The 19,823-nt window shown below is 41.4% G+C and overlaps 1 protein-coding gene across 7 annotated transcripts in view; it reads left to right on the forward strand.

Annotated features, from left to right (window-relative positions):
* PPFIBP1 (PPFIA binding protein 1) overlaps positions 1 to 19,823 on the forward strand; it is a 119,580-nt gene that overhangs the window by 84,986 nt on the left and 14,771 nt on the right. Inside the window, exons 8-19 of one of the 7 annotated variants that reach the window (XM_037390657.1) lie at positions 653 to 745; positions 3,082 to 3,196; positions 4,661 to 4,693; positions 6,027 to 6,088; positions 6,804 to 6,888; positions 9,813 to 9,970; positions 10,888 to 11,018; positions 12,567 to 12,620; positions 13,782 to 13,842; positions 14,957 to 14,986; positions 16,213 to 16,384; positions 17,881 to 17,913. In XM_037390657.1, coding sequence (XP_037246554.1) covers positions 653 to 745; positions 3,082 to 3,196; positions 4,661 to 4,693; positions 6,027 to 6,088; positions 6,804 to 6,888; positions 9,813 to 9,970; positions 10,888 to 11,018; positions 12,567 to 12,620; positions 13,782 to 13,842; positions 14,957 to 14,986; positions 16,213 to 16,384; positions 17,881 to 17,913 — 1,027 coding nt within the window. The remainder of the gene's footprint in view (positions 1 to 652; positions 746 to 3,081; positions 3,197 to 4,660; positions 4,694 to 6,026; positions 6,089 to 6,803; positions 6,889 to 9,812; positions 9,971 to 10,887; positions 11,019 to 12,566; positions 12,621 to 13,781; positions 13,843 to 14,956; positions 14,987 to 16,212; positions 16,385 to 17,880; positions 17,914 to 19,823) is intronic. The other 6 variants (XM_037390658.1, XM_037390659.1, XM_037390662.1 and 3 more) reach the window with 6 other exon arrangements.

Consider the following 19,823-nt stretch of genomic DNA (forward strand, 5'->3'; position numbering starts at 1 on the left):
CTGAATAGCTCAGATGTGACTTGGTGCCGGCTCCGAGTTTCTTCCAAACCAGGTTGAATTTGCAAAGCTCGGATGTAGTGGTGCCATTGATGCTTAAGCACATAGGCCTTTGTGCTTGTGGAAACCAGTGGATGGCTCTGCCATTCAGCCGTCAGGTAGAGAGGGGTTCATCTGAGTGGTGGAAATGTGTATTTACGCTGTAATGGCTTCATCTTCTGAAAAGGCAGGTGACAGCTGGTGAGCCTGAGGTGTGAGGGGAGGGGAGGATGTGGCTGCTGTGTATTGAAGGACAGCTGCCACCGTTTTCCATTACCTGCCCATAGCAGCAGACATCCAAGCAGGTGAGCAGCCAGAGAGGCAGGAGGCCTTTCTTGGCCCTCAACACAGGGGACACAACTTCAATTTATGTCTCCTTTTTCCTCTGCCCTCTTGCATTCAGTGCATTAATGCAGAAACTGAGAAATACAGTCCCTGCATACCTAGGAAGCTCTGAATTGCCTGACTTAGCTATGAATGTGGATGGTGTGTGTTTGTGTATGGAGCGACTTTTATTGCTGCTATGTTTTCATGGTCCTATCAATGGGTAGCAATTATTCTGTTTTGTTTACTGAATTTCTTTGTTGTTTCTGGTCTTGTTTTTTCCCTCACTCAGGATTTGATCCAGGAAATAAATGAATTGCGGTTGAGAGTGGGAGAAATGGACAATGAAAGACTCCAGTATGAGAAAAAACTGAAAACAACCAAAGTAAGTGAAGGCTGAGGGGGAAGAAGCAGAGATGGGTGTAAGTCAGGCTTTAGAAGTTCGCTGCCTTTTCCCCAGTCCTTGCCTGCACCCTGCAAAATCCTGAGCACGCTCAGGCCCAGGAGTTTCATGGTACTCAGCAACACGGGTTATTTCCAAATGTCGAGCTGTGTTTTTCGGATCTGGACATTGTTTTTTATGAAGGATAACTTACCATGCAGCTGGCTGTTAACAGTAAATTTATTACCAGTTTACACCCTTGTTTCACATATGTGTCAAGAAACACCAGTTGCAGTACGTAAGGCATTTGCCATAGGTGAGACCAAAGCTAAGCATTTATTTTTTCCTAAATGTGCTAAAAATCAGCCACTTCTGATGAGAAAGCATTCACCAAAGTAATTCTAGCAGCCTGTTTCTGTAAGTGTCTAACTTCGCTTTGCCATTTAGCCTTGTCTCTTTTCTATCTTTAGTTTTCTCTCACTCCTCTGTCTCTGTTACCAGTCTTTAATGGCCAAACTTTCTAGTATGAAAATCAAGGTGGGTCAGATGCAGTATGAAAAGCAACGGATGGAGCAAAAAAGCCAGATGCTAAAGGTGTAGTAGTTTCTGGGTAACATTGGGTCTGTTTTGAATCCTTCATGTTCCACCATTTTACAGTCTGTCTTGCATCGTGCTGTCATGCTCTGTTCTTCATTAATTGCTGTGTGTTGATATGCAGTGTGCCCTTTCCCATTAGATGTGGAAAGCTCCTTATGCAGATATTCCTTGTAAACAGCTTTTATATTGGATGGGAGAGGGTTTTGGTGTTGTGGGCTTTGCATAGGTTACACATAATGGAATTAAACTTGGATTAAATCATTCCCCTTCCAAGGAAAGATCGCCTCTTCTGTAGGTTACATCCGTTATTCAAACAGAACATTTTCTCACCTTTTTGGAAAAATCTTATTCATAAAAACTAGCTAGAAAATAGTGATCGTTTTATACTGTCCCCTCTACCATGTAAGTTTACAGTGTGTTTCTAATTCGGGGAAGAAATATGTATCAACAACCACATGCAGCTCTAGTTGCACAGGGATACAACAGCAGCTTCTCTAGTGACCAAGAGGTGTTCTTGTTTTGGAGAAGCATGAGTCTCACAGAAATCCCATCAAAATTAAAGTTGGAGCACTGGAGGACTGTATTGCCTAACCATTGTTCTGGAAGAAGCTTTGATTTACTGACAATTTTAAGATTGATCTATTTTTTTAATATTGCTTTAGAGCAAACGGGAACCAATTTGAGACATCCTGTAGTCTGGACCATAGTTTGCGTCACAGACATCACTGTATATTTGCAACAGATCTTTTGAGGGAAGCTCAGGAATATACTTAAGCCACAGTATTCTAGTTTGGTTTATTCCTTTCAGGATTTAAAACTTCAGTTAGAAGCTGTAAATGCCAAAATTGTGAGTCTTGCCTTGTTTTGTTTTGTTTACAAACTGAACAAATTAAATTTTCAGTGTTGGGTACATTTGCACTGAGGGTCCTGTCTTGATGATGCTGTTGCACAAGATATCCTCGGACATCAAAGAAACATGTTACTAAACTGGGTAGGATTTGACTCAGATTTTAAAAAGTTAAGTGCATGGATCTGTGCCAGCCACTTGCTAGTGCAGATGGTTAGATCTAAGTTAAAATTTGCTAGCATTTATCTAATACACCCCAACTCCCCCAAACACCATCTGTCTTATTCCCGTGAATCTCAGCTCTAAGTTTCCTTTCCTAATGCTTGATCAGCAAACCCAAACTGTGGCAGAGGTACCACATTTTCATCTGAACTGCTTTCCAGTATGTGTTTATGTGCTTGATGGTGTTGTGATTATTTTTCTTTCATAGAATCAGTGGTTATTTCTGAAACTGTCCTCAGCCTGGTGTAAGCACGGTTCCATAATTGTCCACCTTTGAACATGCAAAATGCCCTATAAATACCAAAATAAGTGTATGTAAATTTTAACATTCAGCCTCATCACCTGCACTTTCTCTGTCTCTGCAAGGCTAAATAAATAAGAAAACTACTTTTGCTTTACTTAAATTTAGATGTAAAATCTCTTCTCAATTATATATGAGGCCAACATTTTCGGACCGTAGGCTCCCTGGTTTTGTCCCCTTGTGGACTCCACGGTCTGTTGTGATGTTCAGACTCAGTTTGGTGGGTGTACCCTCAGCCAGTATAAATGTCAGGGGGCCCTTGGTCATCTTCACTGGCTGAGGACTTGTCCGCCATGCTTCATAGGAGGGAATTTTGGAAATGTCTCAGATGAGTGTGGAAGCTTTCACTGAGTGATTCTGTGTGTATTACAGGATGAGCTAGCAGCTTTGAAAGACAAACTAGAGCAGAAGGAAGCTGAGGTAAAAAGATTACAAGAAAAATTGGTTTGCAAGCTGAAAGGAGAAGGAATTGAAATACTGGACAGAGGTAAGAAGAAGGGAGGCTCTGTTACCATGTCCTCCGAGGTCACCTCATCCGAGGTCATGTTTGCAATAACAGATAAAAGCCTCAACTTTCATATACTTTCTGCCTTTGTGTTTACTTCTTTGAATATAGTTAGTTGGTGTTCACGATGCAACTGCTGAACCTACTGTCACAGCAAGTTCTTGATCAACTTTAAATTAGCCTAAGTAATCCCTAGTTAGCTCTTTACATGGTTTGCGTAGTGCCTCAAAGGATGCAGTTCATACTGGTAAAGAAATCCTTAAACTAATTTCAACAAGTTCCCCCAAAAGATTATATTGATAAGGAAACTTTCTACGTGGGCTGGGTGTTGCTTGTACACCCGTTACTGGTAAGGAAGGGGAAAAGCTGAACTACAGACCAAAGTATGATGTGTACTGGTAATCTTCAGTGTGGACTCAGCCATAAATAGGTGAAATCGAAGACTGGTTCTGGATTTGTGCACTAGTCAAGTCTAAATCCTAATTAAGCTTTAATTAGCATAGAAATTTTACGTGTCAGATAACTTTTATTTGCTTGCAAAGAAGAAACAAAATCAGTATTTATTTGGGAGAAACTTAATTCGGGAACTTATTTAAAAACAGAAATTTTTCTTTAAGGCCTCAATCCTGCAATTTCACTTCTGAATATATCTCACTGATAGTTATTGCTGATTTTAAGATTGTGCTGTTAAAGTATGTTTTCTAGAAAAATAAAGCCACAAGAGATCAGTTAGTCTCCTCCCCTGACCCAAGGAGGAAAATGCTCTGTGTTGATTGTAACATTTTATTTAATAAAATGTTCTGTTTTCAAAACCACTGCATAAGATCACTAAAAGTAGCCACATTGAACTGTGATTCTTTTTCCTTTTTTTTTTTACCATTTAAATGTGAACCTTGTCTGACTTTATTGCATTTATGACTGCTTAAATGGGGCTTCTTGGGGGCTGCTGTGTACGTTGAACTCCCATTATGCTGCTTTTCAGCTTTAGTTTTCAGTATAGCTCAGCACGAGATCTTCTGCCGTGATGAACCATGTTTTTTCTGCCTTGGACTAATATTAAATAATGATGTTTGTAGCTAACACAGGTGATCTGCCCCATTAGCTGAATTGTGCTTTCTGAACAAATATGTATACGGTATCACTTAGCTGGCTTTTGCCAGTAAAGTGTTAGCTTGAGAGTACTCTATTGGCATAAGCCTTTTCTGAGACCTTACAAGCTGAAAAATATATTCTTGAGACAGGTAGTTGTGTATAAGAGCAGAGAGACTATTTTGTGCCTTTAGGAATGTTAGCACCACGGGAGTGCAGGTTGAAACGCTGAACTGCTTGCCTCTGCAATGATACATGAGGAATAGTTGACTTCCTTAAGTATCTGTATTGTCTTAAAAGTTATTTAATGTCATAACCTTTATGCTAATTTCAAATCCAATGGATTTTCCTGCACAGATGAAAATTGTAAAAAGAAGCTCAAAGATAAAAGTAAGGTTTCTGGTGTCTTTCCGCAAGCATTTGCATTTCAGAAGTGCTTTCCAGAACAGCTTTCTGCATGTGTTTGCAAAACTGCTTTAACAAACATTGTGAGGTTGTATCATCTATAACCCTTAGTTACACTTACAGTAAAGTGTGAGAATAAGAGTGGATATATCACACTTTAAATCCAAAGTTTTCTGAAGAAAAGCTGATGGGCAAAGAAAGATGTGGTCTCATGGAGACTCAAAAAACAGTTGCCTCTCAATGAAATGCAGTCAACAATCCAGTAAACCAGATTTTCAGTTAGCATAATGGAGTGAAAATCTTTGGAACTGGATCAGCTGCTCTTTTAGCCCAGTGTGTCTTTCATCTAGAAAGCCAGGCGGCTTGTTTTCTTCTTGCATTTCATTAAGGAGGAAAATGTTCCTCCCACTCTTGTTTGTTTTCCAAGAAATTTTAGGAAGTTAAAACCAAGGTAAAATGCTTGCTTGCCTGTGAATTCGGCCACCTGCCTGTGTCTGTAATGAAATCTAAAGTTCACTTCATTTATGCAAGGAAGATTTTTAGCAAAATTTAATATTATTTCAATTCTTTTTTAATTTCTAGTCCAGAACACCTGCAGTATCTAACCTTGTTAGAACATATATGTTTGCATGTATTTATACTTTGTTGTAAGTAAGGATTATAGATGAAGTGCAGAACACTGTCATCTGTATTAGGGACCTTTTCCAAGTCTGAACTACAGTATATATCCCAGCATGACTGCTCATCACAGCAAATACTTGTATCATTCCATTGTGCTGTCCTCATTTCTGCATCCGTACTGAATTAAGACTAAGCATCACTGCACAGTGCTTTCTTCATCATATCCATTAATCCTATTGCTTTGTATAGTGGGGTTTTGAGATGCCATTTGGGGTGTTTGTTGACTGTTGTACTGAGGATGAGTTTTATTGCACTCCAAATGCCGTATTTTGTATTTTGGACTTTTTGTTTTGCAGTTATTTGAAAGATGCAGATACTGAAAGTCAAGCAGTAATTTTACTCTTGACTTTTCCATTGTCCTAAGACTAGGGAGGGGTGGGTGAGGAAATTTCCTGAATTTCATCGTTTCGTTGATAAAAATGTCAGAAAAAATGTTTTTAAGAAAAGGGGTTTTTTTTCTATATATTTCCATCTAAAATAGAATTTAAGTGGCTTATGTTTTGAAAGTAAATTTACAAATTAAAAGACAGATATTACCAAGTTGCTTCTAGGTTTTTTGTGTTTGTTTGTTTGGGTTTTTTTATTTCCTTACACTGTCTTATTTAAATTGACTTGGAGAACTGTATTGTGTTTTTAGATATAGAGGTACAGAAAATGAAGAAGGCGGTAGAATCTCTAATGGCAGCAAATGAAGAGAAGGTAGCAAAGTCATTATTTTTTCAGTAGTCATTCATCAGGTTGAGTTAAATCTCTAAGAAAATCTGTATATATGAACTTGTCACAATGCAATTAAAAAATCAAATTTGAAAGAATCAGTGATTCACTATTGTGAGAAGCACTGCGGTACCTTTAAGGAGCTATAACTGAGCATTTATGAGCTCTGTTGTGTATACACAGAGTCCTTACACTGTTGTGTCATTCAGTTTAGTGTGACTGCAATTCACACCATGATCTGAAAATGTAAAGAGCTTCATACAAGTCCCATGAGATATCACAAACTGTGTTTCCAAAAGGGCTTTCTGTAAAATACTCATTGTTTTCATGTATGTTTTTGTGCATTCATATGCATGTGCACTTTGTAGGATGTTTCCTTTTGATCGCCAAAGCCCTAAATCCTTTGATTACTGCTTTCTTTGTACGTGGCAAATTTGTTATACTCTACCTTTGACTTAACAAGGGACCTGAAATTGACTTTCAATACTGGAACAATTCTGGTGATTAACCAGATGCTAGTTTTTGCTAAATACAAGTTTTGATATTTCAAAGCCTCTCAGAGTTCTGGGTCCGCTCCCATCCAGACTTCCCATTTCTTTTAGTCTCATAACCGATTAAACTGAAGATTATCTAGTCTTTGTAGTTCTTATTCTTGATTCACTGAAGGAAGAAGCACAGTCACAACTTTGCTTTGTTTTAGGATCGGAAGATAGAAGAGCTTCGGCAATCTCTGAATAGGTACAAGAAAGTTCAAGACATGGTGATACTGGCTCAAGGTAAAAAAGGTATTGTACAATCAAAAAAACCCAACCCTACTTGCATTGAAACTCTAGGTGCATTGTGGTAGTGTTATATCAACTCAGACTTAATATGGAATCATCTCTTGGGCAGAGTAAAAGCCAGTTCTTCTAACTGGTGTGAACTGGTAAATTGCCTTTTTTGTCCAGGCAGCTGCATGTTTGGGTGCTATCCCATTTATCATCTGGTAGTGGTAACTATTATTGTCACATTGTTTATTTCCCCCTTGTAAAATTATTTTGGGTATGATAAGCTCTCAGGCTCTTTCCACAGCCTTCTGAAATGCCTTTCAGGGCTGGCAACTACATTAACTGCTAAAAATTGCTGTTCCCTTCTCCTGCGTGTATTCCTGGGGAGGGCTTGGTAGCTGGGCAGAGCAGTGCCTGAGCAAGCACGTTCCTGCAAGCCAAACCAGCACCGCCCTGGCAGCTGCGCACGCTGTAAGAGCAATGCCTGAGAGCTGCAAAAGTGTCTGTAGCAAAGTGGGTGTGCTGCCAGGACTGTGTTGTGATGACACGCCACATCTTTGGCATATAATGAAGCCTTCGCAAATACCACATGCAGCAGCTATGGAAGAGTTCTTCTTCCTTAACACAGTAGGGGGGCAGGCTTGCTTTTGCTACCAGTCTTTTGTCACACACACCCCCCCAAAAAAAAAAAAAAAAAGCCTTCTCTGCCACCAGATAATGAGCTTAACTGTGTGCCTGAAATGGTAGCTATAATATATACTGTAACATATAACGGTCCATTCCATGTGTTCCAAGGCTGGTGAAAGTTTCCAGATCCAGGAGCTTCTGACCCCCAAAGATGATAAATGTTAAGGTGGTCATCAGTTTGATGTGATTGTATTGAATACCCTGTCTCTCTCCTTCCTCCCTTAAAAGAAAATCAAAAGAAACGCACATAGAACATAACACTGAAATGGTTCTGGGGTTTCAGATGAAAACACTCAGGTGTTAGAAAATGAGCACCTCCCTTTACAGCAGTAACCCTGGCCTGGTGGGATGTTTCCCTGCATCATCCTGTTCTTTCATCACTCAAGTTGCATTTTATAGGTCATTGTCCTCTGAAAGACCTGTCCCCAAAGTTTTTAACACATTAGCATTGTGATAACCTATGTGCCTATAATATGTGCAACTTAATAGTCTGCACCACAGCGTTGTATTACCACCTTATGGAAACCTCCCTTGTCATGGAGTCCTCTGAAGGCCAGAGAAGGCCAACCCGCCTTTCCCGAGGCCTTGAACTGACCCTGGTCCATTGCCTGAGCTGTTATTAGGACAGACAAGGGCTTGTGGCTTGTGTATGCCATCCAAATGTTGGAGGTGAATGACCTTCCTAGGAGAGGGATGTAGGAGCCCCCAGAGATGCTTTCAAAGAGTGAATGAAGATCGTCAATAGCCAGAAATGAGTGAGGAGGCAAAATACGGATTTTTGTGGTGGGTGGATTTATGTTTGGGCTCTTGGGTCTGCTGTCATGAGCCAGGGCAGGAAAAGTGGAGGGCAGAGCCCCATCTGGACATGCTGCTGAGACTCGAGCTAAGACCCAGGGAAAAGAGAGGCTCCTGGTGCCCCTCTTTGCTTCTGCTTGGGTTTTAAGAGGCCGTGACTGCAGCAAGGAGATCCAGACCTTTGCTCCTGAGGGGGCCAGCTGATCTGCAGGGCTCCATGAAAGCCCTCAACCATGGTCTCCAGCTGTCTGTCCTGCACCCCCACAGCCACTGCAGACCCGAGGCAGGCGCAGCGGTGGGTTCTGGAAGCAGCTTCTCTTTAGTCCGGTGCCATGGATGTAAGCCAGGATAGGAGCTGGCACGCACCAGAGCGTGCTGGGCTGAAAACTCTGTGTGCTTTGGATCTTGGTATGTAGGGTCTTTTCCTTCCTTGAAACTGTGCATTAAGGACACAGCTGCATGTTTTCAATCTGCAAGGCTGGCAAAGCACGTTATCCATGAAGGAAGAGGAAGGGTGTTGATGGGGGCTGAGACACCATGCAATATTTCTTGAATAGGTATTGCTCTTCCATGTAGTGCTGTGCCTTCAAAGACGGGATGTTAAAACAGACCTCAGGTCTCTGGGAGCTGTGCTTTGTGGTCAGTTCATGGAGCATAGACAGAGATTTCAGGGAATGAAAAACGGGCAAGAGAGGTTTTTGCTGTGAACAGACTTTGGCTTGTATTTGCATCATGTCTTTGGCAATGAGTGCTAGGTTTCTGCTCACTTTGTAGAAAGTATGAGTTGCCTTTAATTTTTTCTTGTCAGTGTCAGTACTCAGGTACCCATGACAAGTGTGGATATCCAAGCCTTTTGGTAGTACTGAGGCAGCTCAGAAGCGAGTTATTTGTGGGGAGCAGAGGATGCCAGGTGCTGGTGTGGGCTGTGGCATTACCTAAATGAAACACAATTTGTGACAGTCTGCAAATACTTAAAAGCTGGTGTTAGACTCTTGTGCAATGGGCTGCATTTTGCCTATGGGTAGTTTGAAGATATCATAAAGGTATCTTAAGTCTCAGCAGACATGACCCCCTGGTCTTTCCCTAGTGAATAAAGGAAGAGAAGCATTTAGTATGAAATTCCAGAACACAGGACAGGAAATAACTACTCCAGTTTATTCAGCTTGTTGAAACTGATCCCACTAAGCACCCTGAGGGGGCATTTGCTGGGCTTTTTGCTGCCAGATGTATGTTCTCCCTCTGCTCAAACCCTGCCATGTTGTGGGGGTTGAATTCAGAAGCAACATTTGGCAATGACTCCCCTTCTTCTATTGTAGTCTGTCATAAAAAAAATTTTAAAAATCCTAGCCTATTCCCTTTTCGGCTCATAAATGAGCATGCTGGCTGTGCCTTGCATGGGAGCAGGGGACATCATGTATCCAGAAGTAAAGCCAACAAGTTTCCATCTTCTGTCCCTCCAGGCAAGGAAAGTGACAGTGAAGACTTCTTGAATTCAGGGTCTGTTTCCACGGTTTTATTGGACACACCAAGCCTGACTGACCCAGAGAAAAGCCCGTCCCCAACCCCAGTAACAGCATCTCCAATCCACGATGAGTTTAATGTGAATATTCATGAAGAGGTATCTTTTCTTCTTCCTTATTTAATGCTATCACTCCTTGTAAACATTGCATGTGCTGAATTCATATTGCAAGATGCCAAAACTCAATTTTCTGAAAAGATTTTTCTGCGTTGCACAGTTTTTAGTGATGTCCTGTATCCTTTTGGAGAATGTAGTTTTCTTGTGAAAGCTGCTGAGGAATTTCATTTGAGTTCAGTTAAATTTATTTTTCTTAATCATCAACCAGGACCAGGAGGCAGCAAATAGCTGTATTTGTCATGAGAATGGGTCTAAACTACTTTTCCTATGAAACATAGAAATGACTTTTCATATCAACGCTGTTTTAGGAGCTGCATTTAATTTGTCAGGAACTTGAAGTAAATGTGTTGGGACTTAGTTAATACATCCTGTCATATTTGAAAGGATGCAGTCATCATTACATCCATTCAGTTAAATGATAGGTAGGTTGTGGTCTAGTCTGTGATTGCAAAAATCAGATTTTCCAGTAATAAAACTATAGAACTCTTCTCTTAAAGCTCTGAGTCAGAGCGGGAACTTGACTTACTTAACTAAACAGCATGAACAGACTATGAAGAAAAACTAAATTAAATCCAATGTTTAGCAGCTTTTTGGTATTCCCTGACTGGCTGAGGACAGGAGTAAACCTGAAAAGTGAACTACCCTTCATGGGACCTGTGGTAGAGATAGCAGGCAGCTTTGAAAGACTTGAGAGGTTTTTGTCTATGCTGTACCTTATTTGTGCAATGATTCATGTTTTATCTTCAGTGTCATCTTTCAAGTAGTAAATCATTGTATTACAATAGAAAGAAATCTTAAATTTCAGATCCTTCTTTTCATAATTTATGTTACTCTTTTCACCTATGACTGCTTAATTTCAGCTCAAAACAGTGTTAACATGTATTCTTCGTTCTTTTTAGAATTCCTTACAGATCCATACCAGTATTTTACAGATTTCGATCCCATCTTTCTCATCAACATCCAAGAGCTCAGAAACTGTTGCAGAGAAAGTGAAAACACAGCCTAAGTTAGATCCTGCAAGTGAAATGAGGTATTATTGTTTCCATGTATTTTTCAATTTTAATTCCAGTGTTCTGTGACGTTTAATGAGAGTAATAGTCTGTCAGTTACTGTATTGTCAAGTCATTAAGTCAGTTAAACAAGGCTAGTATTCAGCTGACTAGCTATAGCAAACAAAGCTTATGTTTGTGAAGTGCATTGATTAAATCTTTTTCATTAAGTATTAGTTTGGTTGCTGTTGCTCGTAGCAGCGCTCATACTCTATACCAGCTGCTTCACAAGAAATGAACAGAAGGAGAGAAAAACTGATCTAATGTAGCAAAGGACACAGAATCATTTTTATCTAGGTTTACATCATCTAGGTCTGACTGAGATAGTGTTGGCTGTGCTAGCACAAATGCATTCCTGGTGATTTGCATTCAGACATTTTCCACAGTTGGTAAAGATTGCTGTAAGGCACTGCCAAAACTGCAACAAAAGGGCTCTCCAGCTCTAAACTTGAGCTGTTCATGGAGCCCCAGAAGGAAACCCAAGCAGCATTTCAAAAGATCAGAGAAAGAGATCTCCTTGCTGCCGTCCTTTGGTGTGATGAACTGCAAAGACATTTGTTCATTCACTTTTATGAGAGCCCTGCCTGAGATTTTGAAAGCCAGATGAGATGTGCAGGCACAATGCCCCAGGGAAGCCAGGGTGGGGATGTGTGGCTGCACCCTGGGGCTGTGGCTGAGCTGTGGCACCCAGGGACGCCCATGCTTGAACCCCGTGGCAGCCTCCTGGGTGACAAGTGTCCATCAGCTTCCTCCAGCATTTCTAAGCCTGCCACCCTTCTTCCCTGAGTGAGGAAACCTGGCCCCTGCAGATCTGGACTGGCACTGCAGAGTACTGAAAAGTGCACCACACTTGCAGCTAGACAAAGGCTGTGCTGCGGGTTTTTTTCTGGGTCCAAATCCCTGGCTTTATCTAAATGGTTATCAAATGCTAAGAATTCAAAGGCAAGGAAATCTTGTTGGCTTAAAACTGTCATCGATCTTGATGCTGAAAATCTGTGCAAGCACAAATTGATGTGTGATTTTTCCAGTTCCAGTCAAAGAAAGCATCTTATCCTGATCACCAGCTTTGCTTTCTTTCTGCTGTGCTGTGCCTCCTGCAGCTCTAACCATCACCAGCAGGGATTTCTTCTGTGTCCTGTCATGGAAAAAAACAGTCAAAACACTAACCTGCAGCAAAATGTCATGCACTGTGGTGACTGACCGAGAGCCAGTGACCTCCACCACTTGGTGCTGCAGCAGGCCCTGCCCATGCTGTAACCTCTGCTTTTATATAAGGTGAATAGTGCAGTATTGTCATCAACTTGCAATGTCAGTTGCCTTTCCTGGGGCTCTTGAGCTCACCTTTGTCCTTAATCTTTCACAAGACTTGGCACCATAGAGGGGAAAATTTGCCATGTGTTAGTACCGTAACAGCTGAAGTGAAAACAGGATTAAAGCAGGCTGAGACTCTAGGTTTTCTGTATCAGCAAGATATGTGGATGGGATCCACAAATGTCTGTCTTTTTTCCTATCTTTTTTTGGTTTTACAGTGAAGGAAGATCAGTGGGTTCCTCCCCAGAAACTCAGCTGTGTGATAGTCCAGTGTAAGTATCATAATAAAAAATGTTTAGGAAACATATTTATATGTGATTCTCAACTTGAAGTCTCCCCCAACACATATTTTACATACACGTGTAAATAATGTCCACTAATTCTAGACAAGATGATATTTAGTGGCGGTAGTTTTCTGCTGATGTCCTATATGTTTTTGCAGTCGTTATTTTCCAATGCTTTATCTGTGCACATATGCAGTTAATTTTTTTTAAGTTGTGAAGCATCTCTGATTTGGTTGTAGACCATCAATATACTTCAAAGTGTACAGTTTTCTGTAGTACATGTACATGTGATTTGCTTTTTGCTTTTGATAGTGGCAGAAAGCTGACTCCAATGAGAAAACAGTTTTAATTTCTTAATTATAGCCATTTTGCCTAGGGAAATCAGTGGGACTGTTTATGAACTCAAAGCTGAGTCAAAGCTATTTGTTAGCAAGGAGCCTAAGTCAACAGGTTTTGTCTGGTACACAAAGTGAGGCTCAGCAGCTATTTTTATTTCAAGTGACTTAGTGCCATGAGAATTCCCAAAGCCAAATTCTGCTCCCCTTATGTTGGTATAAAGATAGGTAACTTTGTAAAATTCAGTTAAGTTACTCTTAATTTGTACTTGGTTGCAGGAGAAATTGTAATGGTAACTTTCTTTTAACCAGACTTAAGTATTCTAGATTGTAAATCCCACCATAAGTTGGGAGATACCTGATCTGAAATGGAAAATGGAACTGCGGATAAAATGCTAAAGCGCACATGCTTGACTTAATATGCTTGGCTTCTTTAAGGATTAAATTAGTCAGAAGCCTGTTGCTAAAAATACTGTTTTTCATAGCTTTGTTTATATCACTTCCTTTGCCTGTGTAACTTTTGCTTGTGCTTCTGAAAATACAACATTAAATAAGAAGCCAGAAATACCCAAAGGTAGACATCATGTCACTGAAGCATTAGCAGCAGTAATTACAATGTAGAGGTTCTTACAGTATCTCGTGAAATTGCGTGGGCTTTTATTAGTGCATTGATTGCCTTAATTCAAAATGTCTTTGTTTTTAGTATATCTCATCACGTATTATAATGCTTTCTTTAAAGATGTTCCTGAGAATATGTTTATCTTGGCAAATTCAATTCCAGTAACTTGGCTTGGCTTTTATGTTATTGTTTCAGAACTTCTTCACTGCAGAAGTCCAGCAGTCTGAGCAGTTTGAGAAAAGAGACATCTGAAGCGGTTGGTTTGGTCTCGTTATGTTCTCCCATCCTCTTAGAAACAGGGGTGATGTCTCTGTTGTGGTAGTGACCCCGTGGATGCCCTGTTGCTGCCTTCTGAGAAATTCTGAGTCAGCATAGGGCTCCTCATGTCATGTGTTAGCAATGGTCACATATGTGTGACATTGTCCAGATTTTATTAAAGGTGAAAATCTTCTGTCTCTGAAAACACAGAAAACACAGGTGCTTTTTTTTTTTTTCTTCCATGAGGCATTTCCTTGAGACTGTCTTGCTGTGTTTTTCCTCAAATAATGAGTTTTTGGGGTTGTGGGTTTGGGTTTTTTTTCATTTATATGCTATTCTGATTTAAGAGAAGAAGAAAGTAATTCCCACTACCACTTCCTACCTGTGTTTAAGGCGAAGAATTTTGGAAGACCATGTAATTAATGCATTATAAAATACAGTGTGGGATGACTGTATGTTTTAGGAGCTCAGGAACAAAACACTGAGCCTTTGTATGTCTGGTGATAGCTTCAGTTTAGGTCTCTTTTGAAGTGACCAAAAGCAGCTAGCCTCTAACGATGTCATCAAATCAGGGTAATTCCTGTACTCTCTTTTGACAGCCTAAATTAAAAGCTCCTGAGTTCCCTGACCCAAACCGCTGAGCTGTGCCTCACAGCTCAGGTGGAATGTTGATTTAAAATGTAACCAGAACTTGATGATGAGAGCTAGAGTTCATGGGTTAGGGGGTTGTTTTTTGGACGTCAAGGTATGGAGGTTGTGGATGTTTTATCTACATGGCTTCTACCCTGTCTGATTCCTGCTTTGGGTCCCCTCAGCCAGCTGTGCCCATTAGTGCTTTAACAGATGGCATGTCGCTAATTATGTACACAGCTAATCCTTTACAAAGTAAACCGAAGCAACCATATTTTCTTGCCAGCTCACTGACCTCAAAGGAAGCAAGAATTAACCTGTGTGAAATACAGCTCTGGAGAGATTTATCTGGGGGGGACAAAAAATAGGTGGGGAAGGGTATTCCAGTCAGAATTTAACTCTGAGTAACCGTAATGAATTCAGTAATGATTTGGCTGTAAATCATGGCTTTTTAAATGTCTGTCTTAATCTTTCCCAAACAGGACAGAGAGTCTGCACAGAAGCCAACAGAGGTAACGTGTGTGTGCGTGCGTGCTCATGCGTGTACACAGAGAAACGCAGACTGCGAGCGGGTGTTGAAAAGCTCAGTTGCGTGAAATTGCAGCATGCAGTTCCAGAGGAGGAATAGCAGACCTGCAGACAAGAGAGCGAGGACTAATATGATGGTTGTCATCATCACTTCAGTGTCAGGCTTAGAGTGTCAGGCTTAGAGTGTCTCACACGTTCTTGTCTTCCCAAACATGGATTATCTTTCAGTCTAGTTGAGCATAAGGTTGCCGTCTAAGCTAGCGTTTCCCCCGTGTGTTCTACCACTAGGTAATTAACAAAGCTAACCATTAAGTATTTTACTGAATCTGTAATTACCTTTGATTAGTGTCTCTTTAAAAGCCTTTGGCTTTCCAAATTGTTTTCTGTGAGTAGAGACTCTGTTGCTAAAAAGACTCATTGCAGAACAGTTACCCTGCAGTACCGTATGGCTGTAGTTTGCATGCAACAATTATTGCCTATAGGAAGACCTGAGCAGAGGTGATGTACATCAGATACCACCTGTAGGGTGAATGCTGTATCGATTCAGCAAAAGCCAAAGGGTCGTATTTGGATCGTAATTGGGTTTGTTCCCTCCTTCTTTTAAAGAGACAGTGAAACAACTGGCAAGGTTAAAACTACTGCTTTAGCTTGGTTCACTGGTGTGTAGGATGGCTGTCCTGGCATTTATACTCCTTGCTTGATACCTATTTTCCTCTCAGCTTTGGCAATGGACATAGTCGTTTAATCCATTAATTCTGAAGCTGCAGAGCAGTGATAGACAAAAAGAGCTGTCTGACACTTGGCAGACAATGGGTATACTGTGGGGGTCTCGTCTCTCTCTTTGCTTCCCACTGCCCCTACAGCTGCTGTTGGGGGAGACGGAAACCCTGGAAAGCTAGAAAAGTTCATAGCCTTCCAGGACTGTATTTTTACCTTTTCCATACCTGTAAGCCATCCTTACAGAAGCTGAGAAACATCTTAAAGAAGACAGGTTACTCTTAGAAGGTAGTGATGGTAATCCTGGGTCGTGAAGGTACTTGAATGAGAGTCTTCTTTATGTTTTCCTTTACGGCTTTTGCATTCTGTTTTCTTGTAGTAACAAATGAGAGGGACTCTACAGATTAGCTGTCAGCAGTCACTTTGCAGTCTCTCTCAAAAGGCCTTTTGCAATTCCCTGATATTGAATCTTTTATTTACCTAACTTGAGCAGGTTAAACCTCCTGTGGAAGGTAAGAATTTTGCAACTCTCCCTCCAAAGTCCCCTTCTCATGGTGGCACAGGCGACGAGGACAGTTTTGGTACCCGTAAAGCCAGATCTTCATTTGGACGAGGCTTTTTCAAGATTAAGAATAACAAGAGGACTGCGAGTGCCCCCAATCTGGGTAGGTATCATGCACCTGCATGCAGATTTTGTGTATTTTGAAGGGTCTTAACAACAGCTGTAACTGTCTTAAGAAGCAGGAAGGCCAGCCTTAGCCTCACTGTGACTTGGTGGCACTTTTCTCAGTGGAATGTTTGGAAAATACCAAACAGCAACAACAACAAAAAAAAAACAGAAAAGAAACTCTCACTGATGTAATGAAGCATTTGATCTTTTTCAGCCTATGCTGTGATATCTCCCCTGGGACCTTGTAGTGTGTTGCTGCTGTTTTGAAATGCTAGCTGTCTGGCAGTACTTCACACATGGGATTTGTGGGGTGTTTTTTCCCTGGGCTCCATCCTCAGTTTATCTTTCATAAGATTTTGAGATGTACAGAAATGATGCAGCAGTTCTTAGTCTCCCTCTTTTATTTTATGTGTATTGAAGCAGCTCTGCAAAGAGATGGTGACAACAGGAACAGGATTGACAAGTTATTTAAGCTCATGTTAATTTTTGGACCTGTAATGGAGAGTGGATTGTTTTGGAATTGTCATTTGATGACATTTGCACGTGACAAAGAAATAAATAAAATGTTCTGCTTAATGCAGAAGTCGCTGTTGCCACCAACTGAAATCCTACTTGCATTCACTGCTGTGCTATAGCAGTCTTTCCACTGTTCCAGTTCAAGCGTCAAGTGAGTCTTGTGCATCAGATCTGCTGACATTCATCTAGAGTTCTTGGCTTTCTCTTGCATGAGATTTAGGAATTTATCTCTTATCTTCAGAAGACTGAAGGTGGATAGCTTCTGCTTTGTTGAGCAGAAGAGTCTCCTGTTCTTACTCAAAGACAATTTTAGACTTTTGTTCAAAAGAAATAACGTACCTATACATTTATTATACCTTCCCCACATTTGCCTGTGACATATAGCATGGGAACTTGCTAGCTTACTTGGAGTAGATGTACAGTCTGTTCTGAGGGTTAGAGTCTGCTTTTGTTTATTTCATGTGTGTTTTTGTGTAATCACTTGTTTCACCCTGAAATTAATTTGTCTAACAAAGTGGAGTACTTGTGGCTGTCGTAAAGGATTGGAAGATGGACCATCTAGATCAGAGTCCTGTGAATTTGAGTTCTTTATGTTATCCAGATTGCAGTGCTTCCATCTGTAAAGCTGGTGTCCTGGTACTTGCCATCTCACGGGAGCCCGTGCGAGTCACCTGCCCGATGTGTTGTGGAGCAAGTGACCTCCCTGCACCGAAGTGACTGCGGTGCTGTTTTACCCTCTCCACCATAGCACTCTACTGCATTTCTTTTTTTGTGAGAGGGGGATTAACAGTGAATTGGTAATCCTAATCTCTGTGTGAACTCAGCATTGTGTGTGGCGCATGTGTCTCATGTACCTCCCTCCCTTTGTCATGTATTTTGCTGATGTAAGTTTTGAACTGTGTTTTACCTTGTCCCTCTGCGTGTTCTCTCCCGTTGTGCTGCGTGTGGTTATGTGCGTTTTTTGGATATCTGAAGATCGCAGTCGAAGTGCAAGCGCACCTACTTTAGGTATAGTAATCCTGCATGTCTGCCTGTACCAGCGCTGTGTTGTGACTGCTGCTAACAGCTGGTTATGGCCACACACTTTCCAAACAAGAACTAGACACCAGAGCTATGCATCAAAACTTTTGTCCATTGCTAAAAGGAGTTTTCATGTAACACCTGCCCTCTGCTAAGTCAGCTGTGCCATTTCTCAGTAACTGCTACTAATGAGAGAGATTGCGGGTTAATTTGCAGAGACCTTTGCCGTAACTTTGAGCACAAAGTTACCCACAGACGGAGGCAGCAGGTGAGAATTGGTGATGTTTAAATACGGGAGGCACCTTTGTGTTGTCACCTGTCTTGGAGCCCCTGGAAGAGCTTAAAGGGTGGCAAAGCAGGGAACGAGGTGTATTTCACAGGTGTTTACTCAGGAGAGTTCTGAGAGGAAGGATACATAATTCCTTTTCTAAGACGTGATTATATTTGTTATATAATAAACAAATGAGAAATAATTGAGCCAGATGGGGATGGAGCCATGCACACAGTAAAAACCAGTCTTGTGATGTGGGGGTTCCCTGGGCGGGTTCTGGCAAAGGTGGGTAAGACCTGTGGGGTCTTAGCAAGCAGAGCTCTGTCAGTCAGTCCGGGTGGTTGTACAGCCACCCGATGTGCCCCTCGCTGATGAAGAGACCAAGTGCTTCGGGCCCTCTCGGTTTCCCATATGGCCCCTTAGATTGTGTCAGTGCATGAAAGGGAGCAAGGTAGAAGAGCAAACGTTGCAATACCCGCAAATCTCTGCTACTAATGCATCTACCCTTGACCTGGTAGTCTCTCTCTAGAATGCCATTTAAATGTGTTTTTTCTAAGCTAGCACCTTTTCTTATACAAGTAAAGCAAAAACCACAAATGCCAAAGCCTGGTTCGACGCTGGTGCTGTCTGCCACTGGCAGGATCCCCATATTCCATAGCAGGCAAATGAAAGTGCCTGGAAATAATCTTTTATGCGACCTTGTTGCTCCACTGCAAGGTCTAACATCTAAAGCATTGGTGGAAAATGGAACATGTCCAAATGTATTCTGGCTGAATTGTCTAAAGTTTGCCTAGCAGAAAGGTTCACTGGTGAAGCCTGCGGTTTGTTGCTGTTTGTGGCACGTTGTGGCCACCTCAGCATTAACTCTGTGGCTTGAGACCACGTGTCCCGGCAATATATGCTCTACCTTGATTCACATAACTTGCGTGCTTTTCTCCTGGAAGTCTGAGAGTCCATTTCAAATATAAATTATGGTTGTCTAATTACACAGCCATGTTAAAAGATGGTAAAAGTGGTTACAGGCCTGACTGTCAGCCTGCTGCAGGCTGCCTTGCCACAGCTGCTTCTTCTGAACAGGCTTGTGCTATCACTGTTCCCCAGCGAGTAGGTGGCATAAACTCCACATGGTAGTTTTATTCAGCTGTCTGGCACTTGCCTGCACATCTCTGCTAACGTAGCCTAGTAGAAACTGCAATTTCTTTAGTTTTCTTTTTAATTGATCTTAAAAAGAGTTTTCTTCTTTCTTAGTTTAGCTTTTGTGACAACTTCCCTTTTGGGGACAGGAGCCCTCAGATTTGTTGTCATAGAAAAGAACAGCTGCAGATCAAAGATTTAATGCTTTTAAAGTGGGTAGTAATGTGTTTGGTCTCTAATCAGAGGTGCTTTGTGGATCACTCAGAAGATCTAGTTTAGACAGAGCCTAAACTCTGTGGTGTTTCTCTGCAGAGAAACAAAATATTCCACAATTTGTAGAAGTGAGGGGAAAAGGATCCTCCTGCTCCTGGGACGAGAATTTGTTGCTGGAACTTCCTGGGTGGGGAGCTTAGGGAGTAGTGCAGGTTATTAGGACAGATGCCTGCAGGAAAACTGGTTTTCTGTGCTTTGGGGACTCGTAGTTTGGTTCCCT

This window comes from Falco rusticolus, chromosome 5 (assembly GCF_015220075.1).
Source record: "Falco rusticolus isolate bFalRus1 chromosome 5, bFalRus1.pri, whole genome shotgun sequence".
Classification (NCBI taxonomy): Eukaryota; Metazoa; Chordata; class Aves; order Falconiformes; family Falconidae; genus Falco; species Falco rusticolus.